The 22,348-nt window shown below is 41.9% G+C and overlaps 1 protein-coding gene across 1 annotated transcript in view; it reads right to left on the bottom strand.

The window, feature by feature from the left end:
* The window catches only part of ZNF385D (zinc finger protein 385D), a 782,386-nt gene extending 765,447 nt beyond the window's left edge, over window positions 1-16,939 (bottom strand). The window contains exon 1 of the mRNA XM_052661397.1: window positions 16,831-16,939. Within this exon, the coding sequence (XP_052517357.1) occupies window positions 16,831-16,939 (109 nt within the window). The remainder of the gene's footprint in view (window positions 1-16,830) is intronic.
* Between the last annotated feature and the right edge of the window lie 5,409 nt (window positions 16,940-22,348).

Raw genomic sequence — 22,348 nt, 5'->3', positions numbered from 1 at the left:
GAGAAAATGATAGACCATAGCACCCTTTTACATTTCACTTTTCAAAGTATAAATAATCCATAATCAGTGCTGCTGCTGCTAAGTCCCTTCAGTCATGTTCAACTCTGTGCGGCCCCAGAGACGGCAGCCCACCAGGTAAAAGGCACCAACGTAAGAAAAACTTAGCATTGATCCCACTCCCCACTAGAGTGCAGTGTGAATTTAAAATTAAAACAACAGTGCTAGGAGGTTCCATAATACTAGGCATAAAAACAGCAGTAGTGCAATTTGGGGGCTTCCCTGCTGGCTCAGACAGTAAAGAATCCTCCTGGCAATGCAGGAGACCCAGGTTCGATCCTTGGGTCCAGAAGACGCCCTGGAGGAGGGACTGGCCGCCCAGCCCAGTGTTCTCGCCTGGAGAATCCCAAGGACAGAGGAGCCTGGCTGGCTGCAGTCCACGGGGTCACAAAGGGTCGGGCACAACGGAGCAGCTTTCACTGCAATTTTGTAAGTATGTTATACATACATATCTTTATTTTTCTTTTTGTTTTTTTAATTGAAGGATAATTGCTTTACAGAATTTTGTTGCTTTCTGTCAGACATCAACAAGAATCAGCCACAGGTACAGCCGACTCTCCTCCCTCCTGAAACTCCTTCCCACCTCCCTCCCTATCCCGCCCTGCTAGATTGTCCCAGAGCCCCTGTTTGAGTTCCCTGAGTCAAACAGCAAATTCCCACCGGCCGTCTATTTCACATGTGGCTTTGTAAATGTCCATGTTACTCTCTCCACACATTGCTCCCTCTCCCTCCTCCCCTCCCCTCCGTGTCTACAAGTCTGTTCTCTATGTCTGCAGAACATTTTATTTATATATATATATATGTGTGTGTGTTATATACATATAACATGTTTATATACAATGTTCAGCTTTAGTGGCACGCATACATAGTATCTCTAATGAATTCTGCATTAATAACTAAAAAGTAAGACGATTAAAATACATTGGAGTAAAGTCGCAGAAAAGCTGACAAACTAAATTCATCGTCATATGAAAGTTGCTCAGTCATGTCCGACTCTTTGCGACCCCATGGACTATACAGTCCAGGGAATTCTCCAGGCCAGAATACTGGAGTGGGGAGCCTTGCCCATCTCCAGGGGATCTTCCCAACTCAGGGATCAAACCCAGGTCTCCTGCACTGCAGATGGATTCTTTATCAGCTGAGCCACAAAGTAAGCAAAGAAAACTGGGGTGAGTAGCCTGTCCCTTCTCCAGTGGATCTTCCCGACCCAGGAATCAAACCGGGGTCTCTGGCATTGCAGGCAGATTCTTTACCAACTGAGCCATCAGGGAAACCCCATATTATCGTGTTTTTATTATTGATAAGCAGCAATTGTTTATTACATGGACTTCTGAGCTAAATATAAATATCACTTTGAAACTTCAGAACTGAGGCCATATAGATCAGTCACATCTTACTTTTACAGTAGTAGCAGTGTTAGTTGCTCAGTCGTGTCCGACTCTCTGCGACCCCATGGACTGTAGCCCACTAGGCTCCACTGGCCATGGGATTTTGCAGGCAAGAATCCTGGAGTGGGTGGCCATTTCCTCCTCCAGGGGATCTTCTGGACCCAGGATCAAACCTGAGCTTCCTGCATTTCAGGCAGAATCTTTACCATCTGAGCCACCAGGGAAACCAATCTTATCTTTATAATCGGAAAATAATAGAAGACGTGAAACAAATCAAGATTAATGGGATATTTCAACTAGTTTTTATTACCTCACGGTACCAAACTAAATTTGCTGGTCTCAGTCAGATTATGGTTTTCAAAAGATGACAAAACTCTTCCTAAATAGTCGAAGATTCACACACACAATTAAATCAGGAGTGGCAGGAATAAGCGCAGAATGAAGCTTGCATCGCGCTCCTTTCCCCTGTCTCGGCAGCACACGTTCGACACTGTAAACTCAGCATCACAATTTCCACTTTCAAACCTCAGATACAGAAACTTTTACCTTACTCTTTAAGAGACTCATCATAAAAAAATCATGGCTAATATATCTCTGATACAAAACAGGAGTTCATAAGCTAAACCTTAGAAAGAAAAAAAAAAAGAAAGCAATTCTTATTTTTAAAGTCATTCTTCAATTAGAACATGTATTCAATAGTAGGTCAGATATATCTTACATTTCAGTGTAATTATTGTTATCCCTCAAAGTTTCAAAGTCCTATGGAAAAAATGCATTATTATTATTATCGTTACAAACAAGCTGCAAATAGTTTTGTGTTCTGATCTGTTTTCCTTTTGGGTAGTCTCTCTTGAATCAGTCATGTCCTCAGGGCCTCCTTGACAAAACACGGCCCCCTGGAATTTATGCCAGCAATGTCCCTGCTCTCCTAGGAGGGAGCTTGAGAATGAATCAGGAGCTCTTGAGTTCTCAGGCCGTATTTTTTACAAAGCTACTGTAAATATTAGCCCCATTCTCTGGAGGATGTGCCAAAAAATTTTTGTGGTTTCATCTGTACCTTACTTTGCAACTAAAAAAGTTTATATAAAACCTAAAAGTGGCTTGCCCCAGAAAAACTTCCGAAGACCTAAATTAGAGATTGTTTTGGCTTTATTGTTTTGGGGGAAAAGTTAGGTCAAAGAAGGAGCTGGGAAGCCTGAGAATCACTAAAAAGTGATTGGAAAGACATAGTTTAAGAGCATCTCTTCTGTGTCCAGCACTCCTGTAGGCACTTAAATGTTAGCAGATCCCACAGGCAAATACCCTAGTTCTCCATGGAGTGTGAGGAGAGGGGGACAGTGTGGGCTATACTGAGTTTGGGATGACTTTCAATAATTGATCACATGCCAAGGAAGAGTGAAACTGTGATATTTATCGTGATTAAGATTTGGGATTGCCAACTGAGCACTGGAGGCCTAAGTTGTCTCCTTATTTTAAGGAGCAGTGTTGCATTCCCTCTCAACCTGGGTGCTTACCATCCCAAGATTTCCTCTGTTTTTCCCATGGACTCTGACTTCTCAAAATAGATTTTGATATTTTAGTGATTTCGGGTTTTGTTCCTGCCTAGTCTTTCTCTAATATATGCATTTACTCCTGATACTCCCTGTATCTAGGTGTTTCCATAAGCATTCTTAAGAAAGCACGATCACTCTAAGTTCTGTGTTTGCCTTCACATTTGTCCCCGTCTCAGTCGCAAAGAGTGGAGTAGGCACTCCTGATGATACCGGGTGCCTTCAGGTTGCTCGAGAATACTTTCCCATATCAAGAGAAAGCTCCCTAAAAATGTATTCGTTCCAGCTGCGGCAGGCACGCTGTATGATGGGCCTAGTATTTCCACCTCATGGTCATCAGACCTTTGCAGAGTTGGCTCCCCTGGAGAAGCTGTAACTTGGTTCCATAAATAGAATATGGGAAAGATGGACATGCTTACAGGGGTATGATGCTGGTTAGTCTGTACATGCATGTTACATCTTACATGTGCTACATAAGACATGTACAGATTGGACCACAAAGAAGGCAAAAGCCAACACAATATTGTAAAACAATTTTCCTCCAATTAAAAAATTTTTACAAGAAGGCTGAGCGCTGAAGAATTGATGCTTTTGAATTGTAATACTGGAGAAGACCCTTGAGAGTCCGTTGGATTCCAAGGAGGTCCAACCAGTCCATCCTAAAGGAAAATCAACTCTGAATATTCATTGGAAGGACTGATGCTGATGTTGAAGTTCCAATACTTTGGCCACTTGATGCGAAGAGCCAAGTCACTGGAAAAGACCCTGATGCTGGGAAAGATTGAAGGCAGGAGGAGAAGGGGACGACAGAGGATGAGATGGTTGGATGGCATCACCGACTCGACGGACATGAGTCTGAGTAAACTGCCAGAGTTGGTGATGGACGGGGAGGCCTGGTGTGCTGCAGCCCATGGGGTCACAAAGAAACAGTCAGAACAGTGTCTGAACAACAGCCACAGCGACTCTACTGCCTATTTTGTGAGGAGAGACTCAGCCTCGCTAGCTTTGAAAGAGCAAGCTGCCGCGTTCTGAGCTTCCGTATGGAGAGGACCACGGGACAGGGAGGTTAGGGTAGTCTCCTTCAATAGCCAAGGAAGAACTGAGGCCATCATGAGCAGCTGAATGTCACCAACGGCATGAGAGTAAGAAAGGGGTCCCTTCCCCAGCCACGTCTTAGGTGTGGCCACAGCACAGGCAGACACCTTGGTACCGACTTCTAGAAGTCTGAAAGAAACTGAAGGGTCCGCCACAGCTTCCCTTCACCAGGTTTCTGACCCAGTACTTCATGTGCCGAGCGCCCTATGCGCTCAGAGGCCGTGTTTTGTTGAGAGCCGTTTTGCTCCGAAACTTCTAACCCACGCAAAGTAACTGGTATGTTACTGAGTAATCTGACTCTGACTCCCTGCACTTTAACTGTCTACTCACATGACACTTCAACTTTTCACTTTGCGCTCATCAGCTGCAAGCTGGCAGACGATCCAGACCACCAGATAAGCCATGTGTGGACTCTCGCTATTTAGAAGCTGTGAGATAATACGTTTGTGTTGTTTTCACCCATTAACTTTCCTGTGATAATGTATACTGTCATGCAGCAATAAAAAAACTAATAAGCCAGTGAACTCTTTGGTATTAATAGTAAAACTGAGGATTGACCCGGATTTCCAAGGAAATGTGTTTGTTCATCAAAGAACATTTCTATGACAATTTATCACCTAAGCTTTACAAAATGGTTTAAGTTTTGTTTTGTTTTGTTTTTCCCCCCCAAGCTGTACTCCTAACCTCAAATAGATAAAGCATATTAGGGTAAAACAGACAGAAGAAAAATTATTTCTCCCATGAACTAATTTTCATGGGATGAACACCCCTGATGAACACCCCTGGCAAACAAGACTAATCAATTACACACTCTTTCCTTCAGACCCTGGATTTGGTTTTACATGCAGCTATCCGACAACTGTTTACATTTCCCATATAAGACAAAGACTCATTTTATGTACTAGATACACTAATCAATAGATCAGATCTGACTTACAAAAAAGTAGAAACCAGTTTTAAAAAAATGCAATAAACTCTCAGTAGCCAAGTTTCACTACAGTGCCATTTAATATATTTTTCTATCATCAGAATGATAAGCTTGATGATGGTTAATTAAGTTTGCAGACTCAAATCAGACTAATTCTAGACCCTGTAAAACAACCAAAATTGAAAATGACATTGTTGAATTATAACAATTATTATAAACAAAAAGGTAATAAAGGATGATAAATTTGAGACAGAAAATGACTATTTAATAGAGATTTTTTAATATGTTAAAGAGTTTAGTGACAATTTCCTTATACTCTTGTTTCTCAAATGCATTATATTCATATTTAAACTCTAAGTAGAAACCTAAAAGACATGAATGCAGGTCTAGGAAGAAATGCGGCAGATCATTAAACAGCAGACAGTAGATTATAAATTTAAATTAGAAGATTTGGTTTCTTAGATGCAAAGAGAAGACTAAGAAGAACTTTAATTACAATCTTAAAATAGACAAAATAATGTCATTAAATAGAAGGTGGTATTCAGCTTCTATTTCTATCGATGAAAGAACAATAATACATGACTTCACCTCATGGAAAATGTAGGCAACATACTGTATTTAACTGTTTCAAGAGGAAGCTCCCCGGTTGGCTTTTTTAATTAGCTAGCTGCTTGCTGGTGGTGCTGTGTCTCTGTGGCCACTCAAAAGCTTCACTCTGGCTGGGGCTGGGGCTCCGCTTCTTGCTGTGCTGTGAACCCTACCACTGCTGGGGATGCAATATAGTGCTTTGTTTTCAAAATAATTTTTAAAATCTAGTATTTGTTTGGATTTTAAGGCTCAGTAAACCATTTTAAAAGACATTTTCTTGCTTCAATTCAGTTCAGTCGCTCTGTCATGTCCAACTGTTTGTGACCACATGGATCACAGCATGCCAGGCCTCCCTGTCCATCACCAAACCCTGAAGCTTACTCAAACTCATGTCCATTGAGTCAGTAATGCCTTCCAACCATCTCATCCTCTGTCGTTCCCTTCTCCTCCTGCCCTGAGTTTTCCCAGCATCAGAGTCTTTTCCAATGAGTCAGTTCTTCACATCAGGTGGCCCAAGTATTGGAACTTCAGCTTCAGCATCAGTCCTTCCAATGAACACCCAGGACTGATCTCCTTTAGGATGGACTGGTTGGATCTCCTTGCAGTCCAAGGGACTCTCACGAGTCTTCTCCAATACCACAGTTCAAAAGCATCAATTCTGTGGTGCTGAGCTTTCTTTATAGTCCAACTCTCACATCCACACATGACTACTGGAAAAACCATAGCCTTGACTAGATGGACCTTTGTTGGCGAAGTAATGTCTCTGCTTTTTAATATGCTGTCTAGGTTGGTCATAAGTTTCCTTCCAAGGAGCAAGCATCTTTTAATTTCATGGCTGCAATCACCATCTGCAGTGATTTTGGAGCCCAGAAAAATAAAGTCAGCCACTGTTTCCACTGTTTCCCCATCTATTTCCCATGAAGTGATGGGACCAGATGCCGTGCTCTTCGTTTTCTGAATGTTGAGCTTTAAGCCAACTTTTTCACTTTCCTCTTTTACTTTCATCAAGAGGCTCTTTAGTTCTTCTTCACTTTCTGCCATATGGGTGGTGTCATCTGCATATCTGAGGTTATTGATATTTCTCCCGGCAGTCTTGATTCCAGCTTATGCTTCATCCAGCCCAGCGTTTCTCATGATGTACTCTGCATATAAGTTAAATAAGAAAGGTGATGGAGAAGGCAATGGCGACCCACTCCAGTACTCTTGCCTGGAAAATCCCATGGGTGGAGGAGCCTGATAGGCTGCAGTCCATGGGGCCGCCAAGAGTCGGACACGACTGAGCGACTTCACATTCACTCTTCACTTTCATACATTGGAGATGGACATGGCAACCCACTCTAGGGGATGGAGGAGCCTGATGGGCTGCCATCTATGGGGTCGCACAGAGTCGGACATGACTAAGGTGACTTAGCAGCAGCAGCAGCAGCAGCAAGCAAGGTGACAATATACAGCCTTGACATACTCCTTTCCCGATTTGGAACCAGTCTGTTGTTCCATGTCCAGTTCTAACTGTTGCTTCCTGACCTGCATACCGATTTCTCAGGAGCAGGTCAGATGGTCTGGTATTCCCATCTCTTGAAGAATTTTCCACAGTTTGTTGAGATCCACACAGTCAAAGGCTTTGCAGTAGTTGATAAAGCAAAAGTAGATGTTTTTCTGGAACTCTCTTGCTTTTTTGATGATCCAGCAGATCTTGGCAATTTGATCTCTGGTTCTTCTGCCTTTTCTAAATCCAGCGTGAACATCTGAAAGTTCACAGTTCATGTACTGTTGAAGCCTGGCTTGGAGAATTTTGAGAATTACTTTGCTAGGGTGTAAGATGAGTGCAATTCTGCAGTAGTTTGAACATTCTTTGGCATTGCCTTTCTTACGGATTAGAATGAAAACTGACTCTTTCCAGTCCTGTAGCCACTGCTGAGTTTTCCAGGTTTATTGACATATTGAGTACAGCACTTTCACAGCATCATCTTTCAGGATTTGAAACAGCTCAACTGGAATTCTATCAGCTCCACTAGCTTTGTTCATAGTGGTGCTTCCTAAGGCCCACTTGACTTCGCAGTCCAGGATGTCTGGCTCTAGGTGAGTGATCACACCATCATGTAATTTTCCTTTAAAATGATGCCAGATCTGAAATCTTCAGAAACGAGTATATTAATTGATAAGACTATTGCATTTTATTAACACATCTCAGAATTAAACTTCTCAAACAAAGTTTGAAAGCCCCAAAATAAAAAATGTCAAAATATACCATATTGCCATGAAGCTCCTTCACATGCTAAGATTTTATAGATTTGTGATTCTATACATTCTATCGGAGAAGGCAGTGGTATCCCACTCCAGTACTCTTGCCTGGAAAATCCCATGGATGGAGGAGCCTGGTGGGCTGCAGTCCATGGGGTCACACAGAGTCGGACACAACTGAGCGACTTAGCAGCAGCAGCAGCATATATTCTATATATCTTCAATTTTAACATATATGGAACTGCTATGTGGGTACTTAGAAAGAAAGTTTTACCCAGATTTGCTCTAATTTTTGAGGTATGTTTAAATAAAAAATGTTTGAAAAAACATAGCTTTCCACCCAGCCATTCCAAAATCAGTAATGTGCTGCTGTACATTGAATATTATTTACTGTCAACTTCAGCTCATTATATCTGTAATTTACCAGATGAGATCCACTTTTTCCTGATCCAAAGAGCCAGGAATGAAAGTGGAAAAGCTGTAGAAGCTTTAAAATCATTAATTTGGAGGAATAATGTATAGATCAATGATGAATTAGGAGGAAAAAGAGAATACTAAGAGAGCATTTAAGCCAAATGAAATGGCACCATCGACAAATGTTTAGATAGAGTATTCTCAATGTCATAATCATTTCTAACTCAATGATGCTTATCAGTTAAACAACTTTTATTGCAAGCTTTTAGTGCAAACTACACAATTCTGTGTGCAAAAAGCTTGCATATCAGCAATCTTTTTCTCAAAACAATTCACATATATATAAATATGATGCAAACCACTGAGATCCATCTTTTGGAGAAAAGATCCCTGTCCCACCGGAAAGGGAGATGTTAGTATTGTGGTGTTGGCAATATGTTCAGGAATGGTGATTGGTGATTATCTTCTGAGAACAAATTTTATTGCCTAAAGGCAGGGCACCAATAGAAACTGGCATGAAAGAGTATATATTTTGTACCAAAGTCCAGCTGGCTTACTTTAATGCAACTTTTCATAATGATACTTTGCTAAGTTGAAAATAGGCATAACTTGAGACTTTCCTGGTCAAACATTCACATTCTTTTTAAACATTTCAAAATTCAATCTGGTTTGACATTTCTATTGCTTAACTAAGCAAGTTTACTCAACCTCAAACAGGCTTTAGAAAGTGAGGCTTCTTTTTTAGAAAATAAGAAAAGCCTAGAAAATAAGAAAAGCCTCTGAGAATTTAAGCTTTGACATAAATACATAATGGGTCAGAAAAGAGCTTTTCAAAGTTATGATGGAGAGAAAGAATGCTCCCAGGGCAACAAAAGTTCAGAGGAAACTTGAAATATGGCTTGAACAGATATCCAGACATATGAAGAAATACTGACTTCAAGGGCTTGGTCAACCAGGAAGCAGGTGAAAGAGTTTGCTAGGCATTGTGACATGGATTTATGAAAACACTATCTGGGGGATACCAGTCCTGTGGACAAGGATTAGCCCTTGGCTTGACCATCTCTGGGGCTTCCCAGGTGGCTCAGTGGTAAAGAATCTGCCTGCTAAGGCAGGAGACACAGGAGACGTGGGTTCAGTCCCGGGGTCGGGAAGGTCCCCTGGAGCAGGAAACGGCAGCCCACTCCAGGATTCTTGCCTGGAGAATTCCATGGACAGAGGAGCCTGGTGGGCTATGGTCCATGGGGTTACAAGGAGTTGAAGATGAATAAGCACACATGCATGACCATCTCTGGTGGGAGAGAGGCTGCAGGCTTCAGTGTCTTGATATTCTAAAACTCTTAGGTCATATAAGGGCCCCCGTCCTGAGGACATGACCAGCAAGCGACCATTTGATTTTGACCTGGCTTGCTGTATCAGAAGACGTGTCTGTAAGGGAAGGATGAGCTGGTCACAGAAACTTGATGTGCTTCTGATCTCGGGCACTAATTTCCTGCTGAAATCCTGGCGTCTCTCTCCATTTCATGCTGTTCCTGGATGGACACTCCCATAGTCATAAAATCACCCTGTTCACAAGTGTCCAGAGTAACAGGCAACAATACCATGCTTGAAATGTGTTCACAATTAATGTTTCCTTAAAATGAAGACCATTAATGAAAATGTCAGGGTTTTTAAACTAATAATTTAGAAGCACTTACTACAGCACTCACTAGATGTCACACACTGTTGAAACAGTTTACAAATATGCCTTCATTTAATCCTCAAAATGTCACCAATGAGGTATGTCCTATCATCAACCCAGACTTACAGACAAAGAAATTGACCCAGAGCTGAGTTTTGAACTCTGGTCCTAGCCCTAGAATGAGAGTCTAGTGATAGCTCCTAGTTGCATGCATACATGCTGAGCCACTTCCGTTGTGTCTGACTCTTTGCGACCCCATGGACTGTAACCCTCCAGCCTCTGCTGTCCATGGGATTCTCCAGGCAAGAACACTGGACTGGGCTGCCATGCCCTCCTCCAAGTGATCTTCTCCACCCAGGGACCCAACTCACATCTCTTACGTCTCCTACATCAGGAGGCAGGTTCTTTACACCTAGTGCCACCTGGGGAGTCCCATCTTCTAGTTAGACTGTAACCAATGAAGATTCTAGTCTAAAATCCCCTTCACCTATGAAAATACATGTGTAAATTCTTAACAAAATGTATGGTCATTTTCCTCTGAAATGTCTGCATTCCTTGCTTCAGTACCTTTGTACAGGAACAACTTTTAACTGTTATCTGCAGGCATTTATTTAACTGAGATCTATTAAAATAAGACAGGCACCAGTCAACACCGTATGTCTTTCAGTTTTCTGTTAACACAATCTATTTTTCAAGCTCATACTAACTAATGGAGCATTTTGGGTAGTTTAGAACTATTTAAGACTACAAAAAGTGAAAGTCGCTCCGTTGTGTCCAACACTCTGTGACCCTGTGGACTGTAGCCATGAACTCAGCCCATGGAGCTCTCCAGGCCAGAATGCTGGAGTGGGCGGCCTTTCCCTTCTCCGGGGGATCTTCCCAGCCCAGGGATTGAAGCCAGGTCTTCGGCATTGCAGGCGGATTCTTTACCAGCTGATCCACAAGGTAAGCCCAATTAATTAATATAATTAATTTACAAAAATCTATTTTTTTAAATATTAAAGCTTCCCTGCTGGTACTAATTTTTCTCTCCTCACTCTTTCTAAATACACACACAAACACATACACACACCTAGGCATACTTTTTAAATTCTACAGACATTTTAAATTCATTTTTCAGGGAAAATGGAATTAGTAATGAAATAAGAGGGGACAAATTTCCTATCATGAGGAATATTTAGATATTCTGAATAACAATTTATTAGACCCAGGCCAACTCATAATATTGAAATTTTGTTTAAAGAGGGAAGTTATACATAGATGTCCATCAACACATGACTGGATAAAGAAGATGTAGTACATACATACAATGGATTATTACTTGGTCACAAAAGAATGAAATAATGCTGTTTGTAGCATCATGGATGAACCTAGGAATTGTCATCCTGAGTGAAATGAGAAAGAGAAATACCATGTGACATTCTTTACATGTGGAATCTAAAACAAGATGCAATGAACCTTTGTACAAAACAGGAAAGGGTTCACACACTCAGAAAACAAACTTATGGTCACCAAAGGGGAAGGGGATAAATCCGCAGTGTGGGGGTTACCGTATACACAGCACTTTATGTAAAATGGGTAGACAACAGGTCCTGCTCTGCAACACAGGGAAGTGCATTCAACATCTGGTAATAAATTATAATGGACAAGACTCTGGAAAACATAGATTAATATAAATATATATATTTGCGTATAGAAAGACTTATCTGAATTACTCACTTTGCTACAGACCAGAAACTAACACAACATTTTAATCAACTAACTTCAGCACAGAAGTGGGAGACTGACACTGAAGGAGGCAGTATCAGGAGCTGGGGAACTCAGAGGGAAGGCGGGAGGGACAGAGCTGTGATAACACTGGGCAGATTAGAAGGGTTCCTAGATTGGCTTCAATAAATTCATTCACATAATGTGAAGAAAGGCATCATTGGAATAAGCCTTTTAGCCTCCTCCTCACCATCAGAAATTTTACATTTTTAGACTTATCTCACATGTCTCTCTTTAAATAATGATAATAAGCCAAATTTAAATAGCTCAAAGTTGTTTCATGCAGCATTTAGAAAAGCAGGATTTAATAGGCAAAGAGGGGGTCTAAGTGGATGATTTTACATGTCTTACGTCCTGTTGAAAGTATCTCCTTTTTCATTAGGCACAAACACTGCCTTCCAAATAGTATTTGTTTATCCCAGAAAGTGAGTTCTACTTACAGAGCCATGTATAAGTTGCCCCTTAAATGCCATCTGTTCTCCTTTATTAATTCCAGCATGCTTTTGCCCTGACATGTTTGCATTGTTTGGAAAATGAACACTTACCCATTATATTCAACAATAAAAATGGCCCAGTGGGTGTAATGAAGCAATAAAAACAGTGTTCTTGGAAAGTGTTACCATCACAGTATGAGATTTTATATTGCTGCTGAGGAGTAATTTCTAAAACAATTACTTGTGGGCAAATATATTAATAATATTCAAATACATCAAAGTTGGAAAACGAATCTACAAGATGGGACATTTGAAGCTCAGACTGACATTCTGTCCACAAAACAGCCCACCCGCTGGAGCACGTCCTGATTGCATTTTCTGCCCACTGAGATGGCAGCTGCGTATACCAGGTGTCAACTACAAACTGGCACTTGCCATTGGCACGTGCCCTCCACCTCTGTAAGGATTAGACTACGTGGTGCTGCAGCTGAGGCCGTCCACATCTCCTGAAGGGTAAAGACCAGGAGTGAGGACTCTGTGGGCTGGAAAGACACCGCAGAACAGGTATTTAGAAAGTTAGATATTTTCAAGCTGATCTAATGAGCCTGATCCTTGTATCTCCTCATATCTAGAAAAGCACTAAAATCCTTCACCATGACAGCCACTCCTCATGATTAGCAGAGTTCAGTTCAGTCAGTCATGTCCTACTCTTTGTGAGCCCATGGACTTTTAGCACACCAGGCCTCCCTGCCCATCACCAACTCCCGCAGCTTGCTCAAACTCACGTCCATAGAGTCAGTAATGCCATCCAACCATCTCATCCCCTGAGGTCCCCTTCTCCTCCTGCCTTCAGCCATTCCAGCATCAGGGTCTTTTCAAATGAGTCAGCTCTTCACATCAGGTGGCCAAAGTATTGGAGTTTCAGCTTCAGCAACAGTCCTTCCAATGAATATTCAGAACTGATTTCCTTTAGGATGGACAGGTTTGATCTCCTTGCTCTCCAAGGGACTCTCAAGAGTCTTCTCTAACACCACAGTTCCAAAGCATCAATTCTTCAGTGCTCAGCTTTCTTTATGGTCCAACTCTCACATTCATACATGACCACTGGAAAAACCACAGCTTTGACTAGATGGACCTTTGTTGGTAATGTCTTTGCTTTTTAATGTACTGTCTAGCTTGGTCATAGCTTTTCTTCCAAGGAGTAAGTGCCTTTTAATTTCATGGCTGCCGTCACCGTCTGCAGTGATTTGCGAGCCCCAAAATAATGAAGTATGTCACTGTTTCCCCATCTACCTGCCATGAACTGATGGGACCAGATGCCATGATCTTCATTTTCTGAATGTTGACTTTGAAGCCAGCTTTTTCACTCTCCTCTTTCACTTTCATCAAGAGACTTTTTTAGTTCTTCTTCACTTTTGGCCATAAGGGTGGTATCATCTGCATATCTGAGGTTATTGATATTTCTCTCAGCAATCTTGATTCCAGCTTGTGCTTCATCAAACTCAGCATTTCATGTGATGTACTCTGCATATAAGTTAAACAAGCAGGGTGACAATATACAGCCTTGACGGACTCCTTTCCTGATTTGGAACCAGTCTGTTGCTCCATGTCCAGTTGTAACTGTTGCTTCTTGACCTGTGTACAGATTTCTCAGGAGGCAGGTCAGGTGGTCTGGTATTCCCATCTCTTTCAGAATTTTCCACAGTTTATTGTGATCCACACAGTCAAAGGCTTTAGCATAGTTAATAAAGCAAAAGTAGATGTTTTTCTGGAATTCCCTTGCTTTTTCGATGATCCAACAGACGTTGGCAATTTGATGTCTGGTTCCTCTGCCTTTTCTAAATCCAGCTTGAATATCTGGAAGGTCACGGTTCACATACTATTGAAGCCTGGCTTGGAGAATTTTGAGCACTACTTTGTTAGCGTGTGAGATGAGTGCAATTCTGCAGAAGTTTGAACATTCTTTGGCGTTGCCTTTCTTAGGGATTGGAATGAAAACTGACCTTTTCCAGTCCTGTGCTGAGTTTTCCAGATTTGCTGGCATATTGAAGGCAGCACTTTTGCAGCATCATCTTTTAGGATTTGAAATAGCTCAACTGGAATGCCATCACCTCCACTAGCTTTGTTCATAGTGATGCTTCCTAAGGCCTACTGATTGCACATACTCCCTCTTCACCAAAATCACATATATACTGGCCTTCACCCCTGCCTCTTTGGAGCAGTTTCTCAGAGCTCTCTGAGACACTGTCTCCCCAGCGATAGTCTTCAGTTCAGATCAGTTCAGTCGCTCAGTTGTGTCTGACTCCTTGCGTCCGCAGCACACCAGGCTTCCCTGTCCATCACCAACTCCCGAAATCTACCCAAACCGATGTCCATCGAGTTGGTGATGCCATCCAACCATCTCATCCTGTCGTCCCCTTCTCCTCCTGCCCTCAATCTCATTTTGCCCCAAATACAACTTAACTCACAACTCTCACGTTGTGTATTTCTTATGCTGGCAAAGGCATAGGAGATAGATTTTTTTGAGTATAGATCATTCTTGCTACTAATTTATTTTTTATTTAGTTCATATGTTGGTAAACTCCATTGCATTTTAAAGATGTGAAAATCTCCTTTTCAATTATCTAGAGAAAATTTCTCCAATGTGTTAAGGGTTTTGCTGTGGTCCCAGAACTTAATGCTTAACAGTCACAAATTCGGGAAGCAATTGTTAATTTCACAACCCCTAATGGGACAAGGGTACATAAAGAGCACCAGAGCAGTGTGGAACAAACCCTTTAGAATGAGCCAGAACGTAAAATTGAGGTAAGATGAAGTGATGCAGTTGACGTCCAGCAACTACCTTATGCTTCTCTACAATACATCCATAAAGCTGCCACCCTTTAAGCATATCTATCCAGACAAACTAAGAAATGTAATAGAGATAAGCACTTTCCATTCTTGTAATTTGGGATGTAATTTAAGCTGATTTAAAATAACAATAGCATGACCTACCCCTTTACAATTACTGTTTACAAAGGATGTTCTGTGAAATTCTAAAATGTGCTTTAAAAATGCTAAAAAAAATACCTAAATTTCTTATTCAGACACGTTTTCTCTGATTGCAAGACCCTTGTGATTCATCTCTAATAAATATGCCCAATTTTAATTAAACTGCTGCATTTGTTATTTCAATTTGTGATTTATCACAGGGAATTAAGTGCAGTGGTGTCTTTATTTTCTTTAGGGAAAGCAAAGCAGAAATTGCTTTCTATATTGTTAATTGGGCTAGATAATTATTATTGGTCTGGTTAAGTATATTTTAAATAGAGTATTATATTGACTTTGTAGGACTTTCTTGCCTAACATAATCACTCAGAGATGCCCCTTGAGCATATTCTTCTTGTAGAGCTGGAGAATACTATGGCAGAACGTGAGCATTTTGCTTTTTTTTTTTTTTTAATTGTGCAGGTGTGTTTATTTCAGTTCATCCAGTTGTACCTATGATCTGCCTTGCACATTTTTTGGTCCGTGTATTTTACATTTGTTATAAACTTTGATAAAATATTTCTTTTTAAACAATAGAGACATTCAAAAATATGGATGAATCTTACCAAAATAATATTGAATGAAATATTAAGTTCCAAAAGATTACATATACTCTTAAGCCTTTTTTATAAAACAAAAACATTTAAAATTATATATATATATAACAAATATATGATATATATCTTCAGAACGCATACAAATACAATAAACTAAATAAAACAGAAAGTTAGAGAGCAACAAACACAGAACTCAGGGTAGGGTAGGTGACCCAGGGGAATGGAACAGCAGGAGGAAAATAAACAGCTAAATGTCAGATCAAGTCCTAGGTTTCCTTCTGGGTGTTGGGTTTGTGTATGCTATTACACAAATACTGATGACTGACATTACAAATACGGATTTAATAAATGAATAACTAAAAATAGAATATGTATGAGACCAACGCAGAGTATGCCATGGAAAATATTTACAGTGAAATCAATTCTGTGAATCTCTGATTCAACTTTTTAAAAAATAATTTTTAAGGTATGATGAAAAACGTGACATCAAGGTAAAAATTTGTGAGACGATTAATTTTTCAAAAATTTTTCATAGATTATACAAGAAAAATGTTTGAAGATGACTCGTCTAGAAATTGTTTTCATCTTAAATTAATAAAAAATAATTTTTTCAAATGCCCTCTAAAAATTGAAATATAGTATGTCTGTTCCTTATCCTTTCTACTACTCCAGTAACTCTACAAAGAAACTTAAACTAGAATTGTGTTTCCTAGATTGTGTTAATAGAATATTAATTTGGGTAATATTGATAAGCAGTGCACACACACACACACATACACACATATATACCACAAAGTAGTTCTGTGCTATTATTTGGGAAAGATGTGAACATTTTGTTTTTATACGGCTCTTCATTGTTTATTGTTTAAGCCTTTTAGGTGATAAACAAAATCACTTTCCAAAAAATTAAGAGACTAATGAAATGTGTAGTCCTTGCAAAACAGTAATTAATGAATAAATGCTTTGGATGCACAGCCTAAGAGATTTTAAAGAGTAGAATTTAAAAGATTTTAGTGAAGAAGTAAAATGACCCAGTCATTAGTAATGCAAGCCTTTTAAAATTATACTTTATGAGAAACACAAGGGAAATATACCCAATATCTTACTTTTGACACCTAAAGAATATCCTGAAGTGCCAGCCCCTAAAAAGTCAGTAGCAAATGTCCAGATCCAGTTAACAAAGGAAGATTCTTCCCACAGAGAACGTTCTCCCATATCGGCAAGGGTAGGATGATAATGATAAAGAAGATGTAAATTTTTTTACCCAGCAGTCCTAGAAAGATAGACCTTATTCCGATCCTCTCCCCAGACTTATATGAGTCAGGTGAAGCTACCAACCACAGATCCTGCCACGATCTCAGGGTGAGGAGGTGACCCCAGGACTTAGGCTTATGGCGGCTCCTTCCACGGGAGGACATGTGACCCAGCACTGGGCCAATCAGAGACCTTCTGCAATACTGAATGTTCAGATGCTGAGAGCTCTTTTCTTTATTCCAGTTTGCAAGCTGTGATGCCAGAGATGGCTATCAACGCCATCACCTCCTCCAAGTGAAGAAATTCTTGGTAGACAGAAGATGAAACTGTGCGGCCAGATTCTAAGATGGTTCGCAGTGCCCCTGCCTCTTGGAATTCACACTATTGTGTAGTCCCATCTCACAGTGAATAAGCCAACACATTCAACAAAAGGAAATAAAGCAGAAAGAATGGTGTGTCACTCTAGAGGTAAGATTATAAAGCTTCTGCCTTGCACCCTCTAACCCATCTATTTGGAGAGAATCCAGCTGTCACGTTGGGACACTCAAGTCACCTTTTGAAAAGGTCTGGGCTTCCCAGGTGGTGCTGGTGGTAAAGAACCTGCCTGTCAGTTCAGGAGACATCAGAGACAACGGTTCAACCCCTGGGTCTGGAAGATCCCCAGGAGAAGAGCATGACAACCTGCTCTTCTGGGGAATCCCATGGGTAGAGACTGATGGGCTATGGCCCACTGGGCCACAAAGAGAAGGACATGACTTAAGTGACTTAGCAGGCACACGCCCATGGTAGAGAACGGAGGCCTCCTGTCAAGATCCAGCCCCAACTCATCAGCCATGTGTGTGAACCACCTTGTCAGTGGATTCTCCGGTCCAAGTGGCCATCAGGAGATGACCAATGTCATGGCCAACATCTTGGTTGAAGCCTATGAGAAACCCTGAGCCAGAATCATCCAGCTAGAAAAAGCAGAGGAACCAGAGATCAAATTGCCAACATCTGCTGGATCATGGAAGAAGCAAGAGAGTTCCAGAAATACATCTATTTCTGCTTTATTGACTATGCCAAAGCCTTTGACTGTGTGGATCACAGTAAACTGTGGAAAATTCTGAAAGAGATGGGAATACCAGACCACCTGATCTGCCTCTTGAGAAACCTGTATGCAGGTCAGGAAGCAACAGTTAGAACTGGACATGGAACAACAGACTGGTTCCAAATAGGAAAAGGAGTACATCAAGGCTGTATATTGTCACCCTGCTTATTTAACTTCTATGCAGAGTACATCATGAGAAACGCTGGGCTGGAAGAAACACAAGCTGGAATCAAGATTGCCAGGAGAAATATCAATAACCTCAGATATGCAGATGACACCACCCTTATGGCAGAAAGTGAAGAGGAACTAAAAAGCCTCTTGATGAAAGTGAAAGAGGAGAGTGAAAAAGTTGGCCTAAAGCTCAACATTCAGAAAACGAAGGTCATGGCATCCGATCCCATCACTCCATGGGAAATAGATGGGGAAACAGTGGAAACAGTGTCAGACTTTATTTTTTAGGGGGCTTCAAAATCACTGCAGATGGTGACTGCAGCCATGAAATTAAAAGACACTTACTCCTTGGAAGAAAAGTTATGACCAACCTAGATAGCATATTCAAAAGCAGAGACATGACTTTGCTGACTAAGGTCCATCTAGACAAGGTTATGGTTTTTCCTGTGGTCATGTATGGATGTGAGAGTTGGACTGTGAAGAAGGCTGAGCACTGAAGAATTGATGCTTTTGAACTGTGGTGTTGGAGAAGATTCTTGAGAGTCCCTTGGACTGCAAGGAGATCCAACCAGTCCATTCTGAAGGAGATCAACCCTGGGATTTCTTTGGAAGAACTGATGTTAAAGCTGAAACTCCAGTCCTTTGGCCACCTCATGCGAAGTTAACTCATTGGAAAAGACTCTGATGCCGGGAGGGATTGGGGACAGGAGGAGAAGGGGACAACAGAGGATGAGATGTTTGGATGGCATCACCAACTCGATGGACATGAGTTTGAGCAAGCTCCGGGAGATGGTGAGGGACAGGGAAGCCTGGTATGCTGCAGTCCATGGGGTCACAGAGAGTCAGACACGACTGAGCACTGAGCAGTAACAATAGTGCCCATTCCACTCAAGGCAGCCACAGCCGCCCAAGGAGCACACAGGGCTTTACTCCCAGGCGAGCCGCTGCTTTCCCACCTGCAGGAGCAGAGCCTCCTGACCAGCCCAGCCTCAGGAACCTCCTCCTCCTACCTCAGTGCAGATGTGCAGTTTCTTCCTACTTGGTTCACAAGGTCCCCTGGTGGCTCAGATGGTAAGGAGTCCACCTACAATGCAGGAGACTGGGTTTGATCCCTGGGTCGGAAAGATCCCCTGAGGGAGGGCATGGCAACCCACTCCAGTGTTCTTGCCTGGAGAATCCCATGGACAGACGAGGCTAGTGGGCTGCAGTCCATGGGGTTGCACAGAGTCGGACACAGCTGAGCAACTAACACTACTTAATGAAGCTCTAGTTTTCTCTCCATTATCTTAGAAATACTGATAAGCAGGTAAAACTGAAAATAGAAAGGCCAGTCTTGGTAAAGTAGAGCATCAACCTGCGGCTTCCTTAGAGGCTCAGTGGTAAAGAATCTGCCTGCCGATAATGCAGGAAACACAGGTTTGATCCCTGGTTGGGGAAGATCCCATATGCCTCGGAGCAACCAGGCCTATGGGCCACAGCTGCTGGGCCTGCACTCTGGAGCCCGGGAGCCACAGCTGCTGGGCCTGCGTGTTGCAGTCAGGGATACCCAAATGCCCCAGAGCCCACGCTCTGCAGCAAGAGAGGCCGCTGCACTGAGAGGCCCACGCGCCGCATCTAGAGAGCAGCCCGGGCGGCCGTGAAAACACAGCACAGCAATAACTAAACACAGAAAGTACAAAATTTAAAAAGAATATCAACTTAGTAATATGCCATTCTCCTGAGGAACTTTCAGTACGGAATGTTGTCCAGGTGCTGAAACAGGACAATAGGTGCTGGAAGAAAGAGCTCTTCTTAACCTCAAGAAGGAGAAAGTTTACCACACCTTACGCCTAGAAATAAGAGTCAAAAGTGTCACTTGCCAGAAAACTGGGAAAGAAGACTTCTGTCACCCCGTCAAACCCACATACACGAAAATGATTTCCAGCTACAATGTCAAAGGCACAATTTATGAAAGAAAGCATTGATAAGCAAGGCTTCATTAAATTTTAAAAATTCTGTTCTGTGAAAGTGAGGAGAATGACAAGACAAGCCACAGACTGGGAAAAAAATATTTGCAATAGATACTTCTGAGAAAGCACTGTTATTCAAAATATACAGAAACAGAACAAACATAAACGTAATATCCTTTTCTGAATGATAAGCCTGACTAATGCTGATCATTGCCAATAATCCCAGAGTTTATATACAAGTCCTCCAATTATTGCTAAGATAAGTAAAAGTTAATGAAAGAGAAATACACACACACACACACACACACACACACACACACACACACACACACGCCATGTATATACGCAACCCTTTGAGACTCTATGGACAGCAGCCCACCAGACTCCTCTGCCCATGGGATTCTCCAGGCAAGAACCCTGGAGAGGGTGGCCACGCCCTCTTCCAGGACATCTTCCCGACCCAGGGATCAAACCTGTGTCTCGCGTGCCTCCTGCATCCGCAGGTGGGTTCTTTACCACTAGCGCCATCTGGAGGCACATATATCCACATGCCCAACTCTTAAAATCCCAGGTTAGTAACACAATCTGACTAAAAAATGGATGCTCCAAAGTCTTTAAAAGACACCTCACCGAAGAAGACAGATGACAAGAAAGCACATGAAAAGCGCCGCATCAGTGGCCTCAGGCAACACAAATGAAACAACGAAACATCACCATCTACCTGTCAGGGGGCCTGTCTAGAGTGCCGATGACGTCACACGCTGGAGAGGCTGTGGAGCCACAGGAACTCGCGCTCGTTGCTGGGGGACTGCAAAAGCGTCCAGCCCCTTTGAAAGATCATCTGACAGTTATTTGTGCTTGCTTTTGTTTTGGTTTTCTTTTTTCTTTTCATTAAACTCACTTTTACCATATAAGCCAACAATCAAGGTCCTTGGTATCCACTCAAAGGAGTCAAAACCTTACATCCACACAAAACTCTACACATGATGTCTATGGCAGCTTCACTCATAATTTCTAAAACTTGGAAGCAACCAATACGTCCTTCAGTGGGTGAATGGGCAAATAAAGAGATGGTGGTACGTCCAGACAACAGAATATTATTCAGTGCTAAAAGGAAATGAGCTCTCAATCCATGAGGATATAAGGAAGAAACTCTGATGCAGATTACGAAGTGAAAAAAACTAAACCGAGAAGGGTTCATACTGTGTGATTCCGGCTACAGGACAACACCTTGCAGCCAGGTAAAAAGCTCAGTGGTTGCCAGGAGTTGGAGAGGCAGTGGAGAGGTTACAGAGCAGCACACACAGGCTTTGGGGGCTCAGAAAACGCTCTGTGTGGCGAAATGTGATGCATACATGTCTTTGAGCCGCTGCTGTTGCTGCTAAGTCGCTTCAGTCGTGTCCAACTCTGTGCGACCCCAGAGACGGCAGCCCACCAGGCTCGCCCGTCCCTGGGATTCTCCAGGCAAGAACACTGGAGTGGGTTGCCATTTCCTGTTTGCCCAATTCAGAGAACGTCCATCTCCAGGTACACCCTGTGCACTTTGGGTGATTAGGACGCGTCAGCGTTGGTCCACGATTATAACAATGCAGCACTCAGGTAGGGGTGTCCAGGTAACAGGGGAGGCCTTGCCTTTCTGGAGGCAGAGAGTGGATAGGAAGTCTCCGTGCCTTTCTCACAGTTCTGCTATGAATCTAAAACGTCTCTAAAAGCCAAGTCTTAAAAAATTCTCTGAAGACTGAGAAAGAAACCATGAAAGATATGGACAAGTTTTCCATTCTGGCTACCAAATGACCCATTTTTCCTGCCTTTTGAACAAGAGCCCTTGCGTTTTCATCTTGCAGCGAGTCCTCATCTCATGCCTCCAAAATGTTGGCCCTGAGTTCTGCAAATACTCTCTCCCTTTAAGTACAATGTCTTTCTTTTCCTTCTCTTAACAGGGTTGTTGCAGAGCAAAACTTTTAAATTTTAATATAGTGGAATTTACCAGTGTCTTTAATGGATTATGCTTCTGGTAGCATGCCCAAGAACACTTATTCTGACCCAGTTTGCAGAGACTCTCATGTTTTCTACTAAAAGTTTATAGTTCTGCTTTTCACATTTAGAGATCTATAATTCAAACATTATGAGCAACTTATGCTTTTCATCTATATTATTTCTACT

This window comes from Budorcas taxicolor, chromosome 24, assembly GCF_023091745.1.
Source record: "Budorcas taxicolor isolate Tak-1 chromosome 24, Takin1.1, whole genome shotgun sequence".
In the NCBI taxonomy this organism is placed as follows: domain Eukaryota; kingdom Metazoa; phylum Chordata; class Mammalia; order Artiodactyla; family Bovidae; genus Budorcas; species Budorcas taxicolor.
The sequence above is the reverse complement of the archived record's forward strand: the minus strand, read 5'-3'. Positions and strand labels throughout refer to the sequence as shown.